Here is a 22,429-nt window from a genome sequence, read left to right on the forward strand (position 1 = left end):
AGAAAATAGCCGATCTACAAGCTCACAACGCCTCGCATCGCGAGGCGTTGTGAGCTTGTAGATCTGCTATTTTTGGCTAAAGTTCTCCTCAGAATAGGGTGCTAGTGTTCAAGTGGTTAATGTAAAAAATAAAATCCTATCACGCAAATATTTTGGCGGCCCCCCTGTAGTAACTCTGAGGACCCCCTTGGGGTCCAGGACCCCCTGTTGCAGACCCCCGCCTTAAGACTTTATTGACCCAGAGGGAGATTTATTTTCACAGCCCGTCCAACACGCATAAACACACAAGAATACAAAACACAGCAACATGCCGTACAGGTGAAGACAGTATATAAAATCTCCATAAATACATTCATAGCCATAAGGTTGCGCACAAGGTTGTCACAAAGGCAGCGTGTTTAATGCTGCACTAGCAGCATTAAACAAGCAGCATTGTAGCAGGCTTGATCTTCATGTATTTAGTCCTGTACAGTTTCTATTATATTATACATAATATATAAATATTTAAGAATGTAAGTAGGCCTATATATATCTATGAATTACATTATTACATTATTTAATTGTCTGTTATATTTTTTTCTGTGGTGAAAGATTTGATTTATATTTATACCATGTTGGTATAATGTGTAAATATGGACATCAAGTGATGACGCTGAGGAAGAGGAATGATAGGTTTTATAAACTACATCCTACTTGTTTTCGAACATGCATGTAGTATAATAGTATTGCCTGTGAGGCTTGTTTTTTGTTGCTTTGTTTTGTATTTTTATCATATTGCTTCTTTTGTTGCTGACTTTGTTGTCTAATTGGAACAAATAAAGCGTTTCATTAATTTTCATTCATTTCAGTCATATCTCCGCCCAGATAACTGACGAGGGACATTTTCAGGTCAATGACCCCCAAATCGATATGTATTTGTCTGCGGACCCCCATCTGAAAATATTTTGTGCCAGGGACCTCCATATAAGATTTGTGTACGATGGTAAAAGAAAAACTAATATTTTTCATTTCAAGATATTTGAGAAAAGCAGCAGATCTACGACACGTTGTGAGCTTGTAGATTTGGCTATTTTTAACATTTTTAACTCAAATCTTTGCTTCTGGGGGTCCCTGGAACCAAATATAATTTCGGGGGTCCTCAACATCAAAGAGTTTGAGAACCACTGATATAGCAACATACGTTTTTTTTCAGAAAACTGTTACACAATACATCACTATAATGACATAAAGTTGGACACGACCACAATGGTTTGGTCTGTAATTGACAACATCAGTGTGTTTGACACAGAGACCAACTGCTGGCTGAGCACACCTTCTGCTCAGCTTCTTCCAGCAGGACGCTAGTACATATTTGGTGGTTCCATCCTCAGTCATCCTTAACATGGCAGTACAATCATCAGTTCTGGTATGTGGTGTTGCATGGTGGGAGATCGTATCGTCTTTGGAGGATATAGAAACCATGCACTTAAAGGACAACTTTGTTTTTTTTACAACCAATGTAGCCTATATATTTTAGCTTGTAATTAAAGTAAATAAAAGATGATTGTTCTTTTTTTTTTTCATTTACTGCTTTGTATAGTTTTAGCAATTTTCGCAATATTTTTTACAGGCGGGGGCATTCTGTCCGGTGGCTAAATATGCCTTTTTTTTTACAATAAAAAAGGTCCCGTGGTCTTTGATGGCCAGATGTGAGTTATTGGGGGCTAGAGGAGCTACTGTAAATAATAATAAAGAAAACGCCCGGTTATTGTGTAAAAAAAAGACATTTAGCCACCGGACAGAATGCCCCCGCCCACTGTAAAAAAAGATCGTCAAAATTGCTAAAACTATAGAAAGCAGTAAATTAAAAAAATTGAACACTCATCTTTTATTTACTTTAATTACAAACATAAACCTTGGTTGTAAAAAAACAAAGTTGTCCTTTAAGACGTCTTAAGACGTTATGCAAACTAGCAGTTATTCAGTATGGTCTGCAGCAGTCTGGACTCCCACACAACATCAGGTGGGAACCGGCAGCCATGACAACAGAAACAGCATCACAGGTTAAAGTATATAAAACATTATGCTCTGTGATACTGTTGTCATTAATGTGTATATGGTCCACATGATGTTAAACACAGGGCTATATACTGGCAATGACAAGAGTAACATAAGAAAGAAAAAAGTTCATATGGTGTGATATGAAATGTAAGATTACCATAAACAAAAAAAAAACATTATTTAGTTAATATCCCTTGCAAGTGATCAATAACTGTAAAGGATGTTGTATTCGTGCCAAAATATCGGTCAATATTGGTGAAAAAATATCGGTTCGATACCGATATTGTATTTTTAATGAAATGTCGGCCAATACACTACCAACTAGAAAATGTGCTCCTCGGAGCACAGGTCTCCGCCAGTACTCCTGATTAATCCTGTCTTACCTCACTTAAAAATATAAAAAACTGATCTTTTGAATTGACACACATATTTATAGAACTCTATTTCATCATGCGTCTTCGCTAGCCAATCAAAGCACACCCTTTCATCATATTGTCACGTGTCACGTGAAGCTTGACCAATGTTAGCTTGGTGGACACACGGAAGGACGAGAACGAAAACATAGTCTCCTGGCGGAGACAATTATGCCAACATAGTCTCAACTTTAAGCCACACATTTTAAATGAACAAAGAATTGTGCTTCTCTAGTATTAATCCTCAAGCTTGTTTCTATGTCAGCTCAACTGTTAAAAAGCCACAGCATGAAAGTGTTAAATGTCAGCGTCTGAGACATCAACCATAAACCACTTCATCTTAACTTCTCCTTTATAAGAGCTCTCTGTCTTACCGTCAGTGGTGGAAAGTAACTAAGTACATTTACTCAAGTACTGTATTTTGAGGTATTTTTACTTTAATGGAGAATTTCCAATTTTTAGTACTTTTACTTCTACTCCATTACATCTCAGAGGCAAACTGCAGTACTTTTACTCCACTACAATTATTATTAAAACTGTAGTTACTAGTTACTTATTATTATTATTACAAAACATACATTAACCACTTCAGCCCTACAGTTCAGACATTTGAAAATAGCCGATCTACAAGCTCACAATGTGTCACATCGCATTTTTATACATTTTATACGTTCACAAAACTTGTGAAATGGGACATTCTGCATAATGAATACTTTCTACTTTTGGTACTTTCAGTACATTTTCATACCAATACTTCTGTACTTTTACTCAAGTACATTTTTAATTTTTTAATTTTAACTTGTGCAGCACTTTGGTCGACTATACGGTTGTAAAAACATAAATACAATCTGATTCTATTTGATTAACATTCCAAAGTGGAGAAAGAAAGAGAGGCTGAAAAGTAAAAGGTTTAAAGGTAGGGTAAGTGATATTCCTTTGTTAAAATACGTGTTAAATAACTATATATTCTGATAGTAATCATTGCTATAGAGTGTTTGTTCAGTAACAGGAGTCTCCCTGTCTCTTCAGCTCTTTATTAAAGAGAAAATGCATTTCAGGTCAGGATACCAATTTTATCCGATCAGGAGAGAGAACCCATGCAGGATAAAGTGATGACACACAGTAATGAGCAGACTAAATAGGAACTGGAACACGAGCTGTTAAATAGGTATTTCTGCCCTGATTCTGTTGAAAATGTGCAACAACCTGAACAAACACTCTATAGCAATGATTACTATCAGAATATATAGTTATTTAACACTTATTTTAACAAAGGAATATCACTTACCCTACCTTTAAACCTTTTACTTTTCAGCCTCTCTTTCTCTCTCCACTTTGGAATGTTAATCAAATAGAATCAGATTGTATTTATGTTTTTACAACCGTATAGTCGACCAAAGTGCTGCACAAGTTAAAAACGAAGCAGTACGTCAAAAGTGAAAAACATACATATTATGATTTACAATGTAGACATTTATCAGACGCTCTTAATGCTGAGTGATTTACAGTAATCAAGGTAAACACAAGGTAATACATTATATGCATAGAGACAGTGTTAATGTCTCAGTAATCTAGGATCATACTGTAGGTAAACCAAGAACCTATCAGGAGTAGTTCACCCATTACACACCCCATGAAGCCTTGAATTCATGGAGATTTCTTAGTTTTTTGTTTCACTCCTAAGCCAATAATGTGATGACCGACGGTCTCTCCGGTAGGAGACTAAAAGGAGACTCCTCTGAGTCTCCTACCGCAGGGGTTCTCAACCTTTTCAGGCCGCGACCCCCAAAATAATGATATTATTTCCCGCGACCCCCCGCATGCGCGGGGTCCCGTTCGCGTTTGCGAAGCGCGCGCACATTTTTTTGCGGTTCTGGGCGGATTGGGTTTGTTTTTTTCCCGTTTTTTGGTTACTTTATTTCGGTTTTAGGGTTAGGGTTAGGGTTAGGTTATTTGATTATGATAGGTTATTTGATAATTATTTATTATATTACATTAAAAATGTTTTCCTAATGTTAATAATGAAATATTTTTATCTTGAATTTAGTAAATTAACTGATAAAACATGAATTAATAATAACATAAAAAATATTTTGTGTTTTTTGTGTTTTTCACATTCACCAACAAATCTGGCGACCCCCCCAAATTATTTGGCGACCCCCAGGTTGAGAACCACTGTCCTACCGGATACATTAGCATCTTTCTGCCCGTCATCAAATAATTGTCTCAGGAATGAGACATAAACAGAAACATCTCCATGAATTCAAGGCTTCATGGTGTAATTGATTGAAAATAAGTAATTGTTTGGGTGAACTACTCCTTTAACCTTTCAACAAAAAAAAAACGTTTTGTTTTGACCAAAATAATATCACTTTTTTACCTTTAGAACACAGGAGTTACTGGGTTTCCATGACAACCATGTTGCCGTAAAGCGGGTCTTGTTGTGGAGGAGGGCGGCTTTTCATCTTGTAGTAAATGTAGAATCCAACACTCACCATGAGCAGGACGCACATTTCAGCCACTTGGAAGTAGAAAAACTCACTCTGTCCTGAATGACAACACAACACAACACAACACATACATTTTACATAATTATCATTATTATATGTTTATCTAAATTTAGAATAGCCAATTATTTTTACCCAGTTATTTTTGTCATTATGCCAAATGTGCTAATTATTTCCTCTCCACACACATGTCTGTGTTGTCACTGCTGTTGTTTCCTACTGAATCACCTGCCAGTGAGGAGCCCCCACCGAGAGGACGTAGCACTTTCGTCCTACTCCTCCCGTTCAACACCCCCCACTGACAGGCTCCGCCCCCAGCCCATAGGAGTACATGTAGTAGTGACAAATATCACCCTCCGCCCGGCTTCCCTCAGAACACGATCAACTGAGTATAGACACTCAGCCAAGCCAGATGCACTGTGGGGATGTGAAAAACTAGACACTGTGGTGGACATGTACTTTACCACTGAGCCACCTGAGAACACATTTTCTTGATTGATATCCTGTATATATCTCCATATGACCAACATAAAAATAAAAATCTAAGTGACAATTTTCATGCTCATGCGTTGTTCATTCAACATCATTCTAATGCAAGAAGAAAATGACAATAATCAAACCACTGCACCAGAATGAATGAGGACTTAATGAAGTACGATGGATAAATGTGTTGATCTGTGTTGATGGTCAGAGCAATGGTTTGAGTGTTAGGATGTGAGTGGAGGTTAGGAGGATGTGAGAGTAGGATGTAAAGGCTGGAACTCTCACCGGTTGTTGATGTTGTTGGTAGTTCTGTTGTTGTTGTCGACTGTGTTGTAGTCGGTGTGGGACATGAGGTGTCATTATCAAACACCCATCCTGATATCTGTGTCCCGTTGGATGAGGTGCAGCTGATGAATTTGAAGCCTAACAGACAGACATGGTGGGTAAAGGTAAATGTAAAATGGTGCATTTATATACTGTAGCACCTTTATCCAAAGGGCTTTACATTCACACACTGATGAGAGAGGAACCCATGCAAGCTGATCATCAGCAGCAGTTAGGGGTTCAGTGTCTTGTTCAAGGACACTACCCTGTAGGGAGAGCCAGGGATCGAACCACTCTACCTCCTGATCCACTGACCCAAATATTTATAAGCAAACAACTGGATTTAATGAGTCAGTGTTGTCATGGTAACCAGAAGGTCACTGGTTCTCCGACGGTCTGGTAAGTCTATGTGTAGAAGTGTCCCTGAGCAAGGCACTTAACCCTTAACTGCTCTCTATAAGTGCTGTATTAATATCAGCCATTGCTCCTAATAGTTAGGATGGGTTAATGAAGAGGTCAAATATCACCTATGTACTAATGTACTGTGATGAATACCAACAAGGAGACTAAGTTATTATTATTATTATTATTATTACCCTTATTATTATTATTATTATTATTATTATTATTATTATTATTATTATTATTAGTAGTAGTAGTAGTAGTAGTAGTAGTAGTAGTAGTAGTAGTAGTAGTAGTAGTAGTAGTAGTATTCATTAATATCATGTTCATCAGCATCAGTTATAATCATGTTCAGTCTCACCTGGACATGGTGAGATGTCCCGTTCAGCAGCATCACTGCTAACACTGTTCTTCACGGAGCAGACCAGGACTCCAGACAGACTTTGTGTGTCCAGTGTGAGGCTCTGTGTGTCATGATGTCCAGAGAGGGTTTGTCCACCCAGAGTCCAGCTGTACTGGACACTGTCCCCTTCACAGGAGCAGGACACCCTCATCTGTCCTTGGGACAGACACTCAGAGGACAGCTTAGGAGGAGACACTGGAGCTGGAGGACACACAGTTAAAACACAGTGGAAGACACAATATGTTAGTTTGATAGATGAGACAATGTCAGACTTACAATGTACCATAATGCAGCTTATATTTAGTATATGATCAAGTCCAGAGCAACTGGACATGATCATATGCTAATATGCATATGAGAATAACTTTATGTGGTATAAGTCATTATTTGTAATTGTATTTCTGACATGTTAGTGCTTCATTGATGCATTTTATTTACAGTTCTTCTAGTTTCTTTTTACAGGTAAAATATCTGCATGTAATAGGAAAACAACTTATATTATGGTATATTAATGTAGTGTTTATTATTTAGATTCATAGCAATTCATCAATGATACAACAAACATGATATGAAAGTGCAGTAGTTGCAGATGTTCTCTCAGATGTTCTCTTACTGATTACAGAGTAATCAGTAAAGGTGTATAACAATGTTTTACTGAACTTCACTAAACTACTATAAACTAAACTTAACAACAATAGAAAGGTGATGTTGTATCAAGAGATACTGGAATATGTTGTTGTTGTCAATGATTATTGATTGTTTTATATCAGTTCTTATTAGTAACACTTTACCTTGAACAGACAGATGGAGATGTTTAGTTTCAATGATATGTCCATAGTCAAAGATTGTAAGGACATAATGAGCTTCATCACTCCTTGTGATGTCACTCATCTTAAAAGTCCCACTACTGACATTAAAGGATGATCTGTGTTTGTATTTATCTGTAGCCCTAAAGGTATTCCTTTTACAAATGAATACTGAAATGGCTTTTGCCTCTTTTAACCATCTGTAATCAAGTCCTGTCTTAGTCTTCTCCACCAGTCGTAGATCAACGGTTCCTCCCACAGCTGCATAACATTGAGTTACATTCTGTCTGGCATCACAGTGGGTCTGTATACCTGTATAGTATGAAATATAAGATAAATAAATAACATCACAGTGGGTCTGTATACCTGTATAGTATGAAATATAAGATAAATAAATAACATCACAGTGGGTCTGTATACCTGTATAGTATGACATATAAGATAAATAAATAACATCACAGTGGGTCTCTATACCTGTATAGTATGAAATATAAGATAAATATATAACATCACAGTGGGTCTCTATACCTGTATAGTATGAAATATAAGATAAATAAATAACATCACAGTGGGTCTCTATACCTGTATAGTATGAAATATAAGATAAATATATAACATCACAGTGGGTCTCTATACCTGTATAGTATGAAATATAAGATAAATAAATAACATCACAGTGTGTGTGTGTGTGTGTGTGTGTGTGTGTGTGTGTGTGTGTGTGTGTGTGTGTGTGTGCGTGCGTGCGTGCGTGCGTGCGTGCGTGCGTGCGTGCGTGCGTGCGTGCGTGCGTGTGCGTGTGTGTGTGTGTGTGTGTGTGTGCGTGCGTGTGTGTGTGTGCGCGTGCGTGACTGATTCATCCTGTATGTCATTGGTTTTCAAAGTGGGGTCCAGGGACCCCCAGGGGGTCGCCAGCTAAATGAGTTAATAATAATACAGCATCACAATCATTTCAACCACTTTAACCATATTTGATACTTTGGCTTTTCAAAAATATCAGATATACAAGCTTGTAGATCTGCTAACTTTCTAAAATTGTGAACATTTGCAAATCTTTGAATATAGTGTATATATTTTTTCAAGCAAACATTTTTTACTCAAATCTTTGGCGGTCCATGCAGAGACATTATTATATGATGATTAGTAACGTCTGTATAAACACTGTTTATGTCTAAGTATCATTGCGTGACTGTGGTAAAGACAGGACAGCACTAACAGAGGAAGAGGAGGAGTTATTGTGGTAAAGACGCACAAACAGAGGAAGAAGAGGAGTGAAAAAAACAGAAGCTGAGGTTAAGATGTCAGCATTATATTTATCTGACATCTTTCATCTGTTTATGGTTTATGTCTCTACACTGTTAAATGATTAGTGTTAACTTTACACATGTAACCAAATGGACCCCATGAGTGTACAAATGTAACCAAATGGACCAAGAGTGTACAAATGTAACCAAATGGACCCTGAGTGTACAAATGTAACCAAATGGACCAAGAGTGTACAAATCTTGCTACACAATCAGAGAGGGGGCCCTTTTCAAAACCCTAATCTTTAGGTACAACTCACGGCCACAGGAGTAGGCCAATTTTCTCTCTTCACAGAAGTGGTCCATTTGGTAACACATCTGTGTTATCAAATGGACCCTGAGTGTACAAATTTTACCAAATGGACCCTGAGTGTACACATGTAACCAAATGGACCCTGAGTGTGCAAATGTGGTCCCGTAATGGGCAATTAACACAGTTCTATTAATCCCATCCCAATCTATACACATACAGATCTATTATGGTTAAAACTCTTCTCCCTTCTCTAAAACACCCTGGACAACGCTCCACACGTCCTAGACTCTTCTCTCTTCCCTAAAACACCCTGGACAACGCTCCACACGTCCTAGACTCTTCTCTCTTCCCTAAAACACCCTGGACAACGCTCCACACGTCCTAGACTCTTCTCTCTTCTCTAAAACACCCTGGACAACGCTCCACACGTCCTAGACTCTTCTCTCTTCCCTAAAACACCCTGGACAACACTCCACACGTCCTAGACTCTTCTCTCTTCTCTAAAACACCCTGGACAACGCTCCACACATCCTAGACTCTTCTCTCTTCCCAAAACATCCTGGACAAAGCTCCACACATCCTAGACTCTTCTCCCTTCTCTAAAACACCCTGGACAACGCTCCACACGTCCTAGACTCTTCTCTCTTCCCTAAAACACCCTGGACAACGCTCCACACGTCCTAGACTCTTCTCCCTTCTCTAAAACACCCTGGACAACGCTCCACACGTCCTAGACTCTTCTCTCTTCTCTAAAACACCCTGGACAACGCTCCACACGTCCTAGACTCTTCTCTCTTATCTAAAACACCCTGGACAACGCTCAACACGTCCTAGACTCTTCTCCCTTCGCTAAAACATCCTGGACAACGCTCCACACGTCCTAGACTCTTCTCCCTTCTCCAAAACATCCTGAACAACGCTCTACACATCCTAGACTCTTTACTCTTCTCTAAAACACTCCAGACAACGCTTCGCACGTCCTAGACTCTTCTCTCTTCTCTAAAACACCCTGGATAACGCTCCACACACTGTGAGCTTTTAGATCGGCTATTTTCAAATGGCTGACATATATATAGGCAATAAGATAAGCCTAAACTGGAAATGTCTCCGCCGCCTAAATAATAATCACAACCTGTGTGCGTCCTCAAGTCACATGGTGTCCATGTGGATCTGCTCTGAAATGGCCCCTCCTCCCCGCCCGGTCTGGCAGTGAGTTAACACTTGCATGACGGCGGTAAGACCAACTACCACAGAGACCAACTTCACATCAAAATGACCGTTTTCTCCTCAATTCCATTGACCACTGCCTCGCCTCGGGGCTTCACAGGCTCTGACTCCTCCTCCCCCACACCGGAGATAGAAACTCCTGTCTCCAGACCCTATCTCTTTGAAGAGCACGTATGAAACAGCTGATCGCTGTAGCACGGTTCATAAAGTCATAGTTCAAGTTTGTGATATGGACTCAAGGCAGAATGTTTCACAATTATAAACATTTGATATTTACCATTTGAGTACATATAGTACAATTACCTCCATCAGTGGAATACAGGTATGGACTGAAATTGTAAATATTAATTACCAAAATTTGGAATCGAGTTAAATTAATTTGCCTCAAATTCTGTTTTATCTTTGAGGTCTGGCCCTCCGGCCGCACGTTTCCCATATAGTCTATGAGCCAGAGCCCCAAAATTGAGCAATGATTATCGAAAAAGTGGGCAAAACCATACCTATATTAAATTGTTTATAGGTCAATATAAGTAAGTAAATATATGATAATCTTTCCACAGGAGCAGCTTTTTCATAGTTATCACACATTTTGTTATTTTCCTCATACGTACACGACAGGTGAAAAAATTACAAAATTTAGAAAATAGTTATCATAATGAAACTTCCCCAGTTGATTACTTACATGAAGACAATGATTTATCGTATTACAAGTTTTCTGAAATTTTATATTTAAATATGCAAATTAGGCATTTAGTCTATGAGCCAGAGCCCCAAAATTGAGCCAGATATTGAATATTCCCTCGTTAAAAACCTTTGACTCCAACATCTTAACAAAATGAAATAAGAATGTTGACTCTGACTTTGTCCAATGTTCCAATGTTGATTCTGTAAAGTTATGCAAATTCAGGCATATTTTCCTAATGCTAATTTGCATATTTAAATATACATTTCAGAAAACTTGTAATACGATAAATCATTGTCTTCATGTAAGTAATCAACTGGGGAAGTTTCATTAACTATTTTTCTTTTTTTTTTTTCTTTCATTTTTTCACCTGTCATGTACGTATGGGGAAAATCGCTGGGAAATGTGACTGTTGAAGCATATCACATTTATCTGAATAAATGTGTTTCTTTTTCATAGAGTGAATGAAATTAAACAACTTGTTGACACTAGATATAATAGTGAATATGAATATGATTAGTAGATATAATAGTGAATATGAATATGATTAGTAGATTATAATAGCGAATATATAATAGTGAATATGAACTATAGATATAATAGTGAATATGAATAATGTGTTAAATAGTGAATAAAGAAGCTTCTCACCATGAGACAGTCCAACTGTCATCATCAGTAGAACAAACACAGTCTCCATGTGTTCTGGATGGAGAGGAGAGGAGAGGAGAGGAGAGGAGAATAGAGAGGAAAGGAAAGGAGAGGAGAGGAGAGGAGAGGAGAGGAGAGGAGAGGAGAGGAGAGGAGAGGAGAGGAGAGGAGAGGAGAGGAGAGGAGAGGAGAGGAGAGGAAAATAGAGGAGAGGAGGGCTGATCAGGTGGAGAGGCAGGTGGAGGTCGTAGGTCAGATGGAGAGGCAGGTGGAGGTTGTAGGTCAGATGGAGAGGCAGGTCGTAGGTCAGAGGTGGATGTAGAGATGTGTCTCTGTGACGGCTGATAGATTCAACATGCAGACAAACACTCTATAAGACACACCCTCTCTGTGGATCAGCCAATCATTACGTTGCAACACAACATTCTGACCAATGATAAAACATGTGGTGTTTGTTGGTCTGTTTAGAGGAAACAGGAAGTGGAACCGCCTTTTATGAAGAAAAAATAAATGCTGTCTGGAGAGTTTTTCTGATGAAAAAGAAGAATAGGTTGCAGAGGACATGCTGACTGAAACACACTTCAGTATAACTCTATAAATGGAACTTGAATATTAAAACTACGTTTTAAACTAGTAGATCTGGAAGTAATACATATTTGGCCAAAGAAAAAGTAATAAAGATTGGGCAAAAGTATGGCATCGTATCACCTAAAATATATGTCTCTTCCTTCACCATCTTCCAGAGACGAGCCCCAGGTCTGTGTTTCTCCTCCCCACCTGTCAGCTCTGCTGTCTGGGTTAAATGCATGTTGAAATGCATGTTGAAATGTTGTCCAGTAGAATCTACTGGACAACATTTCAACATGCAGATCATCAACATCATCTCACAACAGGCACGGAATTTAATCATTTTAGGGTCAAGGCCACTTGACTTCTTTTTTTTTAATTTTTATATATACTTTATTGCAGGTTTGTACATTACATTACATGTTATTGATTTCATTTATCTTACAGGTTCTTTACTTGTTTAATTCATCCTGCATCATTTTTTTTTTTTTTTAATTACTGTACATACAAAAAATCACACCCAGTGTGAAGTGGGCGGTGTGTGGTCATCACAACATGATCGACTCACTTAAAAAACATAAATGTGTTTTTTTTAAGTCCATACTGCTATTCATAGGGCTGCACATATGTCATGTGTTTCGCTAGCCAATCACAGTCCTGAATTTGCAAAGTCAGCCAATCACATTACAGCTAGTGGTGATGACACTAGCTGTAATGTGATTGGCTGACTTTGCAAAAGTATAGATTTGCATTGTTAGCGTTGTAGACTGCGTTGTAGACTATTGGCCAATCACGGTGCAGGATTGGTCGGTGTCCAAACCTCACTTATAGGGGGCGGTTACGCCCCAAAAATAGAAAATAAAGAAGGTAAAATAAGAGAGTAAAAGAAGAAGAGGACAAAAGAAAAGAGAGGGGGAGGGGGGGGGGTAGCTTTCCTGCAGTACTCCCAAATCTACTTTTACACTTCATGTATTTCTGGGTCCCATTTACTCCAGTTTCTTTCAAATTCATCTCCACGGTTTCTCATTTTGTAAGTAATTCTTTCCATCTCTTTAATATTTTCAACTGTTATTTTCCAATTAATAGATGGTGGGTTTACATGCAACCATTTCTGTGTGATTTGTTTTAAGGCAGCGATACGTAGTATTGTATACAGATATTTATCTCCCTCCCTGTGTATTTCTAATGGAATAATACCTAATAAAATATTGATTGGGTGTATGGGTTTTCTTAAGGAAAATGTATTTATTGTCTCCGCCAGGCCGAAAGGCATGGCGAGAGAGTATGTTTTACCCCCTGTCCGTCCGTCCGTGTGTGTGTGTGTCCGTCCGTCCGTGTGTCATTCTGTCATTTTGTGGACAGCTAATCTCTGGCACCGTTGGCTTGATCGCAGCGAAACTGTGCACACACACTCCCTGGATGCCAAAGCCGAACCTCTGCTCCAAATTTTTCACATGGGCCTTTTATAGCACCACCAGGAGGCTGATTTGTGCAAAACACATTTCTGAACAGTACTCCTACAGATTTTGGCCAAAAATCCCCCAAATCGGTACACAGTATCTCTATAGTCATTAAAAGAAACGGCTCATTTCAGATTTTTCATATTCCATCCTGATTGGCAAAAATTGTCTTTCAAAGTTTGCAGGAGTGCTCCGTTTTGAACAAAATGCCTCAAATCATGAACACAGCATGCAATTTCCGTGAAATTTTGAACACACATTCCCATTAGGCCGAGGAAGAAATGCCATTTGAAAATGTTCAAATCAGCCTCATGGTGGCGCTGTAACAGGCCGATTCGTGTTTTTACCTATATATAACTGCACCGATCAGTGTAAACTTTGTATGCTCACTCTCTAGAGGCCATGGAAAAACCTTTGCCCTGCATTTTTCACATTTGCCTTTTATAGCGCCACCAGGAGGCAGACGTATGTAAAACATTTTTTTTGATATTAAGCCTTCATATTTGATCCAAATTTCACGCAAATCGGTGCACATGATCTCTATAGTCATGTGATCAAGATGGATCTGTTTGATTTTTCATATTCCATTCTGATTGGCGAACATTGACATGTAATGTTTGCAGGAGTGGCCCGTTTTGAACAAAATGCCGCAAATCATGAACGCAGCGTCCGATTGCGGTGAAACTTTGAACGCACATTCACACTATGTTGAGGAATAAATGCCACCCTTTTCACATTGGCCTGTCATAGCGCCACCAGCAGGTCAAATTTAGCAAAACACATTTTTAGAACAAAATGCCTCAAATCATGAATGCAGTGTCCGATCGCCGTGCACGGCCGAGGAATAAATGGCATCCTTTTCACATTGGCCTATTATAGCGCCACCAGGAGGCCATAATAACCTACCTGACTTGGCGGAGACTTGTGCTCCGAGGAGCACTTTTTCTAGTTGTCTCCGCCAGGAGAGTTTGTTTTCACTTTCTGAAACTGGGACTAACATTGGTCAAGCCTCACGTGACACGTGACAATACGGTGAAATAGTGTGATCTGATTGGCTAGTGACGTATAGCGGCCTATAAATACATGTGGGCCTCTTTCAAAGTGAGGTAAGACAGGAATAATCACAAAATGGCTGAGAAATGGCGGATACTGTAACAATTGGATAGGACACTTATACACAGACAGGACGGATAGGACACTTATACAGACAGGACGGATAGGACACTTATACAGACAGGACGGATAGGACAGTTATACAGACGGATAGGACACTTGTGTCATGTTACTATGACACAGTAACATGTTCTATTTTTTGTAAGAATTAGAACATAAGAATTAGAACATTCCCAACATTCCCAACACAAGTCTGCTGGCGGAGACTTGTGCTCCGAGGAGCACTTTTTCTAGTTATATTTGTTTTCACTATCTCCCAAAACCTTTTCAATTTTGGGCACGAATAGAAAATGTGTGTATGATTTGCTTCCAGTTCTGCACATTTCCTCCAGCATTCAGCACTGCCTGCTGGTCTATGTTTTGATAACATTTTGGGTGTTAAAAAAATCCTCATATTCATTTTCCAAGCAAATTCTTTCCAAAACTTTGATTGTGTCGTCTTACAAATTATTTTGCATGTCTTCCAAAATTGTTATTGTCTCCGCCAGGCCGAAGGCATGGCGAGAGAGTATGTTTTACCCTCCGTCCGTCCGTCCGTGTGTCCGTGTGTCCTTCTGTCTGTGAGCAGCTAATCTCCGGCACCGTTGGCCCGGTCGCTCTGAAACTGTGCACACACACTCCCTGGATGCCAATTCAGAACCTCTGACCCAATTTTTTCACATGGGCCTGTTATAGCGCCATCAGGAGAAGTTTTGAGATTTTACTCTTTTCACTATTTCTATTTTTGCTCAAAAATTCCAGTAGCCCATGCATTATCTGTCCCTGGTCTCTCTGCTGTTTCATGAGGTAGCTTCTAATTTGTAGATACTTAAAGAAATTATTTCTATTTATATTAAACTTATTAACTAAGGTTTCAAAAGAGTCTACCGTGTTATTTGTAATCATCTGTGAATATACCTGTAATCCCTTTCTGGCCCATTCTTCTGGTATCTTATCTGTTTTATTTGGCAGAAAATCTGGATCTCCGGCTATCTCTCTCAAATATATACAAATGTCGTCACATTTATAAATTGTACGAATAGATTTCCAGGTTGTTAATGTATTTTCTACACTTGAACTTTGATGTTGTCAAATATCAGAGCTGCAAGAACATCAAATAAAACCATTATTTTCAATGTGAAGTGTACTATATCTCTGCTGTTGGGCAGAAACAAACGATGTCCTAAATATTAACTTGTCATGAAATGGGGTGGAAAATAAAGTTTTTTATTTTATTTGTATCCCACAATTTTTATTTCAGATTTTTAGACCAGTCAATAGTCTGATTAAACGTGATAATGTCCCATTCAGTGCATTGACAGCAACCGAAATGGGTGCAATAAACACCAAAGCTCAAATGACCTTTGGCCCCTATAATGATGAACTTCCAGGCCTTCAGTGCCCTTGAGCAAGACAGTGAACCTGTAAGAGATGCCTCACATCTCTACCGTCACTGGCACTATGTACGGTCTATGGAGAATCACTATGTACGGTCTATGAAGAATCACTATGTACGGTCTATGGAGAATCACTATGTACGGTCTATGAAGAATCACTATGTACGGTCTATGGAGAATCACTATGTACGGTCTATGGAGAATCAACATTGGAAATATTTTCTTATTTGTTTGTGGTGTCACAAGAAATTAAAACATGCCTTTTCTTCATGAAATAGCATTATACATTCATCCTCACACCACAATCCCTATAACTCATTACCAATACAAATAATAACAGAACTGTATGTGCTGCAGGGCATTCTGGGTAATCACCCCCACCCAATAATAACCCGGTCCAGGATGCTACAGGATGATAAGACAGAGAACAGTGAGAAAGCAGAAGTTATTTCTATAGATGGACGATAACACTGATGTTGACATTATGCTGTGTCATGGTGTGGGTTTCTTCACAGCTGTGAAGTGTGATAATAGTGTGAAACACAAAAGCAGAATTATCTGCAGACATAAATTATGAAAAGTGGAGAAAATATTGGCATACTTACGTATACGTATTTATTCAATTTGAATAAAGGCTATACATGTAAGCTTTGTTATGATATTTTGCAATTACAAGTAAACAGTATGTATTGTGTAATCAACCTGACTCCCAAATGGAGCAGGACTGCAGACTGACACAGACAATACATCCAAGGCACTCCGTCTTTGATTAAAACAATATTTAGATATTTATTTTGAGGGAGGCAACAATATGACCTATACTGTAGATCTTCATCAGGGTCTAATATGTTGTCTAATCAGTCACACATAAATACCAGCCATGCAACATTACAATCATGTCACTTATTGTGTCATCATGTCATTTGAATAAATATCCAAGTGAGCACAAATGCACAAATAAATACAAAAGTCTAAGCTTTGTAAAAGTTATCAGGTTGGGTGTGAAGTTGAATGTCTTTTCACACACAGATAACTCCTACATCAGTAACTCTCATTAAAGCATGTCAGTTTATACAGCAGTTTATGCAGACTCCATGCAGATAAATCGAAGGTTGAAATTATGAAAAGGATTTAACTAAATGGGAAAGAATAACAAAAAAAAAAGTGCTCCTCGGAGCACAGGTCTCCGCCAGGTCAGGTAAGTTATTGTGGCCTCCTGGTGGCGCTATAATAGGCCAATGTGAAAAGGGTGCCATTTCTTCCTCGGCCTAGTGGGAATGTGCGTTCAAATTTTCACGGAAATCGCACGCCGCATTCATGATTTGAGACATTTTGTTCAAAACGGACCAATCCTGCAAACTTTGGAAGTCAACCTTAGCCAATCAGGATGGAATATAAAATATCGGACAGATGCATCTTGATCACATGACTATAGAGATACTGTGTACCGATTTGCGTGATGTTTGGATAAAATCTGAACGATTAATATCCAAAAATGTATTGTACATAAGTCGGCCTCCTGGTGGCACTGTAAAAAGCAGATATGAAAAATGCAGTGCAGATGTTTTTCCTTGGCCTCTAGGGAGTGTGCGTGCAAAGTTTCACGCAGATCGGTGCAGTTATAGTTAAAAATGCAAATCGGCCTGTTATAGCGCCACCATGAGGCTGATTTGAAACATTTCAAGTGGCATTTCTTCCCCGGCCTAGTGGGAATGTGTGTGTGCAATATTATGGAAATGGCAAGCTGCGTTCATGATTTGAGGCAGTTTGTTCAAAACGGACCAATCCTGCAAACTTTGGATGGCAACCTTAGCCAATGAGGATGGAATATGGGAAATCGGACAGATCCGTATTGATCACATGACTATAGAGATACTGTGTACCGATTTGCATGACGTTTGGATAAAATCTGTAGGAGTAATGTAAAAAAAATGGGTTTTGCATACGGCCTCCAGGTGGCGCTATAACAGGCCCATGTGAAAAATTTGAGGCAGAGGTTCTGAATTGGCATCCAGGGAGTGTGTGCACAGTTTCGCAGCGACCGGGCCAAAGGTGCCAGAGATTAGCTGCTAACACACAGACAGGACACACACACACACACACACACACACACACACACACACACACACACACACACACACACACACACACACACACACACACACACACACACACACACACACACACACACACACACACACACACACACACACACACACACACACACACACACACACACACACACACACGGACGGACGGAGGGTAAAACATACTCTCTCGCCATGCCTTCGGCCTGGCGGAGACAATAATATCATGCATCACTAATTAATACAAATTTTAAAAAAAAGGTTAAGAGGTCATTTAACCTGTTCTACTGTCTGTCCATGGATGGAGAATGGCAGTAAGTAATAGGATTTTATAGTAGGATTAGGGTGACCATACTGTAGGGACAGAGCTCCTGAATTTAGAAAACCTACAGCATAGCAGACAACCTAAGTTAGTTACAGGAGATCACCTCAGCTGTCAATGTAAAACATTGTCTCTGTCGAGTGGAAACCTCGTAGTCGTAATATGAGGTTTCCACTCATATTAGGACCAAAACTGTTAATTTTTCAGGATTCAAATTCAAAAGTATCAAAAGTAGCAGATCTACAAACTCGAAACGGGTCGCTTCACGCCGCGTTTCGAGCTTGTAGATCTGCTACTTTTGATACTTTTGTATGACACTGTTGTATGCTCAAGTAGGGCATTCAATTACAAAAAAAAACACACAATTTAGAACATGGAGATAAGAGGTTTCTGCCGACAATCTTCTACTCGTGACAGTGCCTCAGGTGAGTGGAGAATATTATTAAAATATTCAAGGCCGGGCTGTTATGGACATAAAGCTATCCTGGACTTGCAAACAATAAGCAGCCCCCAGGCTTATAGAGTGTCTGTTGACTCTTTCCTTCAACAGCATGTCTCAAAATGCATAGCATCACCTTCTGTGGATGAGTGTCCATCCAGCATCATGGTTTTACATACAAATAACTGTGCTTTGTCAACGGTCGATTATGTTCCCTTTCCTCTGTATATTGGACCTTGGAGAAATACAACTAATTTGTTTGGCATACCTCTCACACTGGCTTTACATTTAAATGAGTCAATTAGAAGACATCATTGACTGTTCTTTAAGTAACCAATGACCTTGTTCTAGATTAAACTGCAAGGCCTACTTGACTATGTCCTTTTTTCATTACTTTATGCTAAGGCTAGACAACAATTATTCGAAAACTTTGGATACAAAGTTACTTTTCAGATTTTGATTATCATCACAAAAAGAACAGTATTGACTATTTAATACATGACATTGAACATTGCCGATTTACAAGCTCATGCAACATGTTGTGAGCTTGTAGATCTGCTATTCTCACCTGGCCACCCCATATTACAATTAATCGAACTAAAACTAGCACTAAAACTAAATAAAAAAATAAAATAAATTCAAAACTATAATAGCCTTGGTGTGGAGATGGCAGCGGACAGTGTTGCCATGTCTGCTTAATATAAGCGACTTTGGGCTTGTTTTTCTGTAAAGTTGCTTGTAAATAATAATGTAGTAATAATAATAATAATAATACTACACAACGTGTCGCATCACAACTCGTTGTGAGCTTTTAGATTGGCTATTTTCAAATATTTTCAAATAGCCGATGCTCATTAGTCTAAAGTGCTTATGTGGCCTATATAGTCGCGTCTTTTGGGATTGTTTTCATGGACCTGGTTGCTTATTTCTCTCGCAACAAATCTGGCAACACTGACTGGCAGCGGAGGTGAGGAGGGAAGCTGGCCGCCATCCTGATGAAGCGCTCTCATCCCCCAGTCCATGATGATGTGCTAGTGGGGGGATGAGCAGCACATTTGAGCCACACACTCATCCTTCTCCAGCACTGAACAAAGCCACTTGGACAGGCCTCTGTGCCAGTAGCCATCAGTTCTCCAACAACCAGGCCTGACCCCCATATGTTCCAGCTTGACTCTGGCTAAGAGTGCCAAAGTGTGCACATGGATGGACTACTGGCATGTACACGCCGCAGAGCCACAGCAGATGCCACTTGAGGATAACTGCTGTTGAGACTCACATATGCACCCAAACATCCATTGTTTAATAGACTACTGTATATACATACTAATGATATCCAGGGTTGATAGGTATGTACTAATTATATCCAGGGCTGATGGGTTGTACATACTATATCTCTGCTGTCGGGGAGAAACCAACTCAGGAAATAACAAAAACAAAACAAAGAGTGGAGTTAGGAGGTTTTGTCCATCATTGATAAGAATTAATGGTCAAAAGGGGGTGGAGCCTGGAGTCAGCAAAACCAGCTAACTCCTCCCCCCTTTGGAGGAGTTAGCTGGTTTAGCAGAAAGTTTGAGGATCCAATGGAGTTAGCTGGTTTTGTCAGAAGCGCTTTTTAATACTTTTCATTTTAATGTTTATTTTTTTAACCAACACACAGACGTAAAGGGTGTTCAATAGCACTGATTTATGCGGGGGAAAAAAGAAAAAAGCTGAAAATGGAATTAGCTGTTTTTTGGCAGACAGCGACGATATTATCCAGATAGCCACTGTTGAAGGCCAGTTGACATAAAAACAACATATCAGTGTCATGTTCTTGTCTGTACATGATCATATATCCATTAACAATAATGTATATTAAGGCATACTCAGTGGTGATAGATTGTACATTTATACAGTACATATATTCACTTTCTTTTTCTTATTTGGAGCGGCCATAGCATGGGTAGAAAGCCATGGCTGCCTGCGACGCAGAAGGTCCCAGGTTTGATTCCTGGCCCCGGCAGTGTGTCGTGTGTTTACTCAGTCAGTCAGCATGTCTAGTGTACGACCCTAATTGAAGTTAATGTATTTTAAAGTATCTCTATTCTTCTCTCCCTTGCTTGTACAGGTATCCTGTGTTTCATTCTTACTGCTGTTGCTGCTACTGTATAATGCATGCATTGTCCCACGGGAATAACTGTTTATCTTATCTTGTCTAAAGTTAACTTATCTTGTCTTATCTTAAGTTATTGTATCTTATCTTATCTGAAAGATATACAGGTTTTTTTCCCCCGATTTATGCTTATATACTGTAAACACTGGAAAGTGTCACTGTACGTCTGAATTGATACACTTTTAAAACACACTTGAAAACTTGTTTGTGTTAACTTAGGTTAAAACTGATTGCGGTGTTGTTTTTTTCTTGATTGATTCGCGAATTCTGCTGACGCAGCCATAATAACACCTCACTGTAGCCTACCTACTGTACGTTTGGAGCAGTCAGCAGTGCAGCTCGTCCATTCATTATGCTGTGGTGATTACTTGTCTTATAAACGCATGTATTTTACGGTGTTGTTGTTTTTATGTTGCTGAGAAAGATTGACAACAAACATCCCCAGCATTCTGTTTCAGCCAGCAGTGGAGTGAGGTTTACAGCATTAAGGGATGTCCCAGATAGCATCAGGTAAGATTTCAGTCACAGCCCATTGACTTTGACAGGGATTTCCTGAGCTTTCTTAACTCCAGCAAGGCTAGCTTGTAGCTTTTAGATTGGCTATTTCTGGTATTTGTGTGTAAAATAGTGTAAGTGTAAAATAATTACATAATGGCTTGTTTCGGCCATATAGTACATTAATTATTTTGATTATTTTGGTCATTGTCAGTAATTTCTTCTGGCCTGTGCAAGCTTTGTTTCCAAAGCCTGAAAGGCAAACATACATGTAGATTACAATTAATCACAATTATTTATATGACAATTAAACGTCAACTAAGATTTCACTGTGACAACAACCCTATGAATGTAATGTCCTTTTAAAATACTTTACTTAACTTACTGTGGATGGTCTATCCAGGATCTATGACAATGTCAGAAGGTAATACCCTGATAGGGTCGCAACAAATGTAAAGCAGGGTGTCTTACTGGGACCCAAACTTAAAAGAAACAAAAAAACATTAGGAAGTAACTACTTCAGCTCATAGAACATCTTTGAGAAAGCTTTTTTTATATTCATAGGCCTTTATATTATATTATTATAAACAAACAGGATATTTACTTGCGACCCATACGTTTGGGAAAGACTGCAGTAAAGATCACGGTTTACATTGTGAAATGAATCTTCTTGGTTCATGTTTCTGTGGTCAGTACAACACCCAGGTCCTGATATGAAGCCAGTGGAGAGGTGCTGCCTTATTTTATCACCTGTTTTTTAAATCCTTTCTTGATGGTCGTTCCTGTCCAATCTCCCTTTGCTGTGTTGCCATGCAGTGGGAGAGTCAAATCACACCACATTTATGTGTGCACAGATCTGCACAGATTAT

The 22,429-nt window shown here is 39.0% G+C and overlaps 1 protein-coding gene across 2 annotated transcripts; it reads right to left on the bottom strand.

Moving 5' to 3' along the window:
- Window positions 1-1,358: 1,358 nt before the first annotated feature.
- LOC311064137 (uncharacterized protein) lies at window positions 1,359-11,573 on the bottom strand. 2 transcript variants are annotated; one of them, XM_084083913.1, is made up of 6 exons: window positions 11,490-11,573; window positions 7,364-7,690; window positions 6,531-6,773; window positions 5,729-5,866; window positions 4,834-5,001; window positions 1,359-1,439 (listed from the first exon to the last, which is right to left on the bottom strand). In XM_084083913.1, the coding sequence occupies exons 1-5, from the start codon at window positions 11,536-11,538 to the stop codon at window positions 4,850-4,852; spliced, it is 909 nt and encodes a 302-aa protein (XP_083940039.1). In that variant the 5' UTR covers window positions 11,539-11,573; the 3' UTR covers window positions 1,359-1,439; window positions 4,834-4,849. The 2 variants fall into 2 exon arrangements, with proteins under 2 accessions (XP_083940039.1, XP_083940038.1); XM_084083912.1 differs by lacking the exon at window positions 1,359-1,439 and having other exon boundaries at window positions 4,619-5,001.
- Between the last annotated feature and the right edge of the window lie 10,856 nt (window positions 11,574-22,429).

This window comes from Gymnoscopelus microlampas, assembly GCF_963454915.1.
Source record: "Gymnoscopelus microlampas genome assembly, chromosome: 2".
NCBI classification, from domain to species: domain Eukaryota; kingdom Metazoa; phylum Chordata; class Actinopteri; order Myctophiformes; family Myctophidae; genus Gymnoscopelus; species Gymnoscopelus microlampas.

Coding starts and splice junctions, on each gene's coding strand:
- LOC311064137 (XM_084083913.1), bottom strand. CDS start 11,538: ATGGAGACTGTGTTTGTTCTACTGATGATGACAGTTGGACTGTCTCAT. Junction 6,774..7,363: donor TCTCCATCTGTCTGTTCAAG/GTAAAGTGTTAC, acceptor TGTGTCCTCCAG/CTCCAGTGTCTCCTCCTAAG. Junction 5,002..5,728: donor ACCAACAACATCAACAACCG/GTGAGAGTTCCA, acceptor GTTGTCATTCAG/GACAGAGTGAGTTTTTCTAC.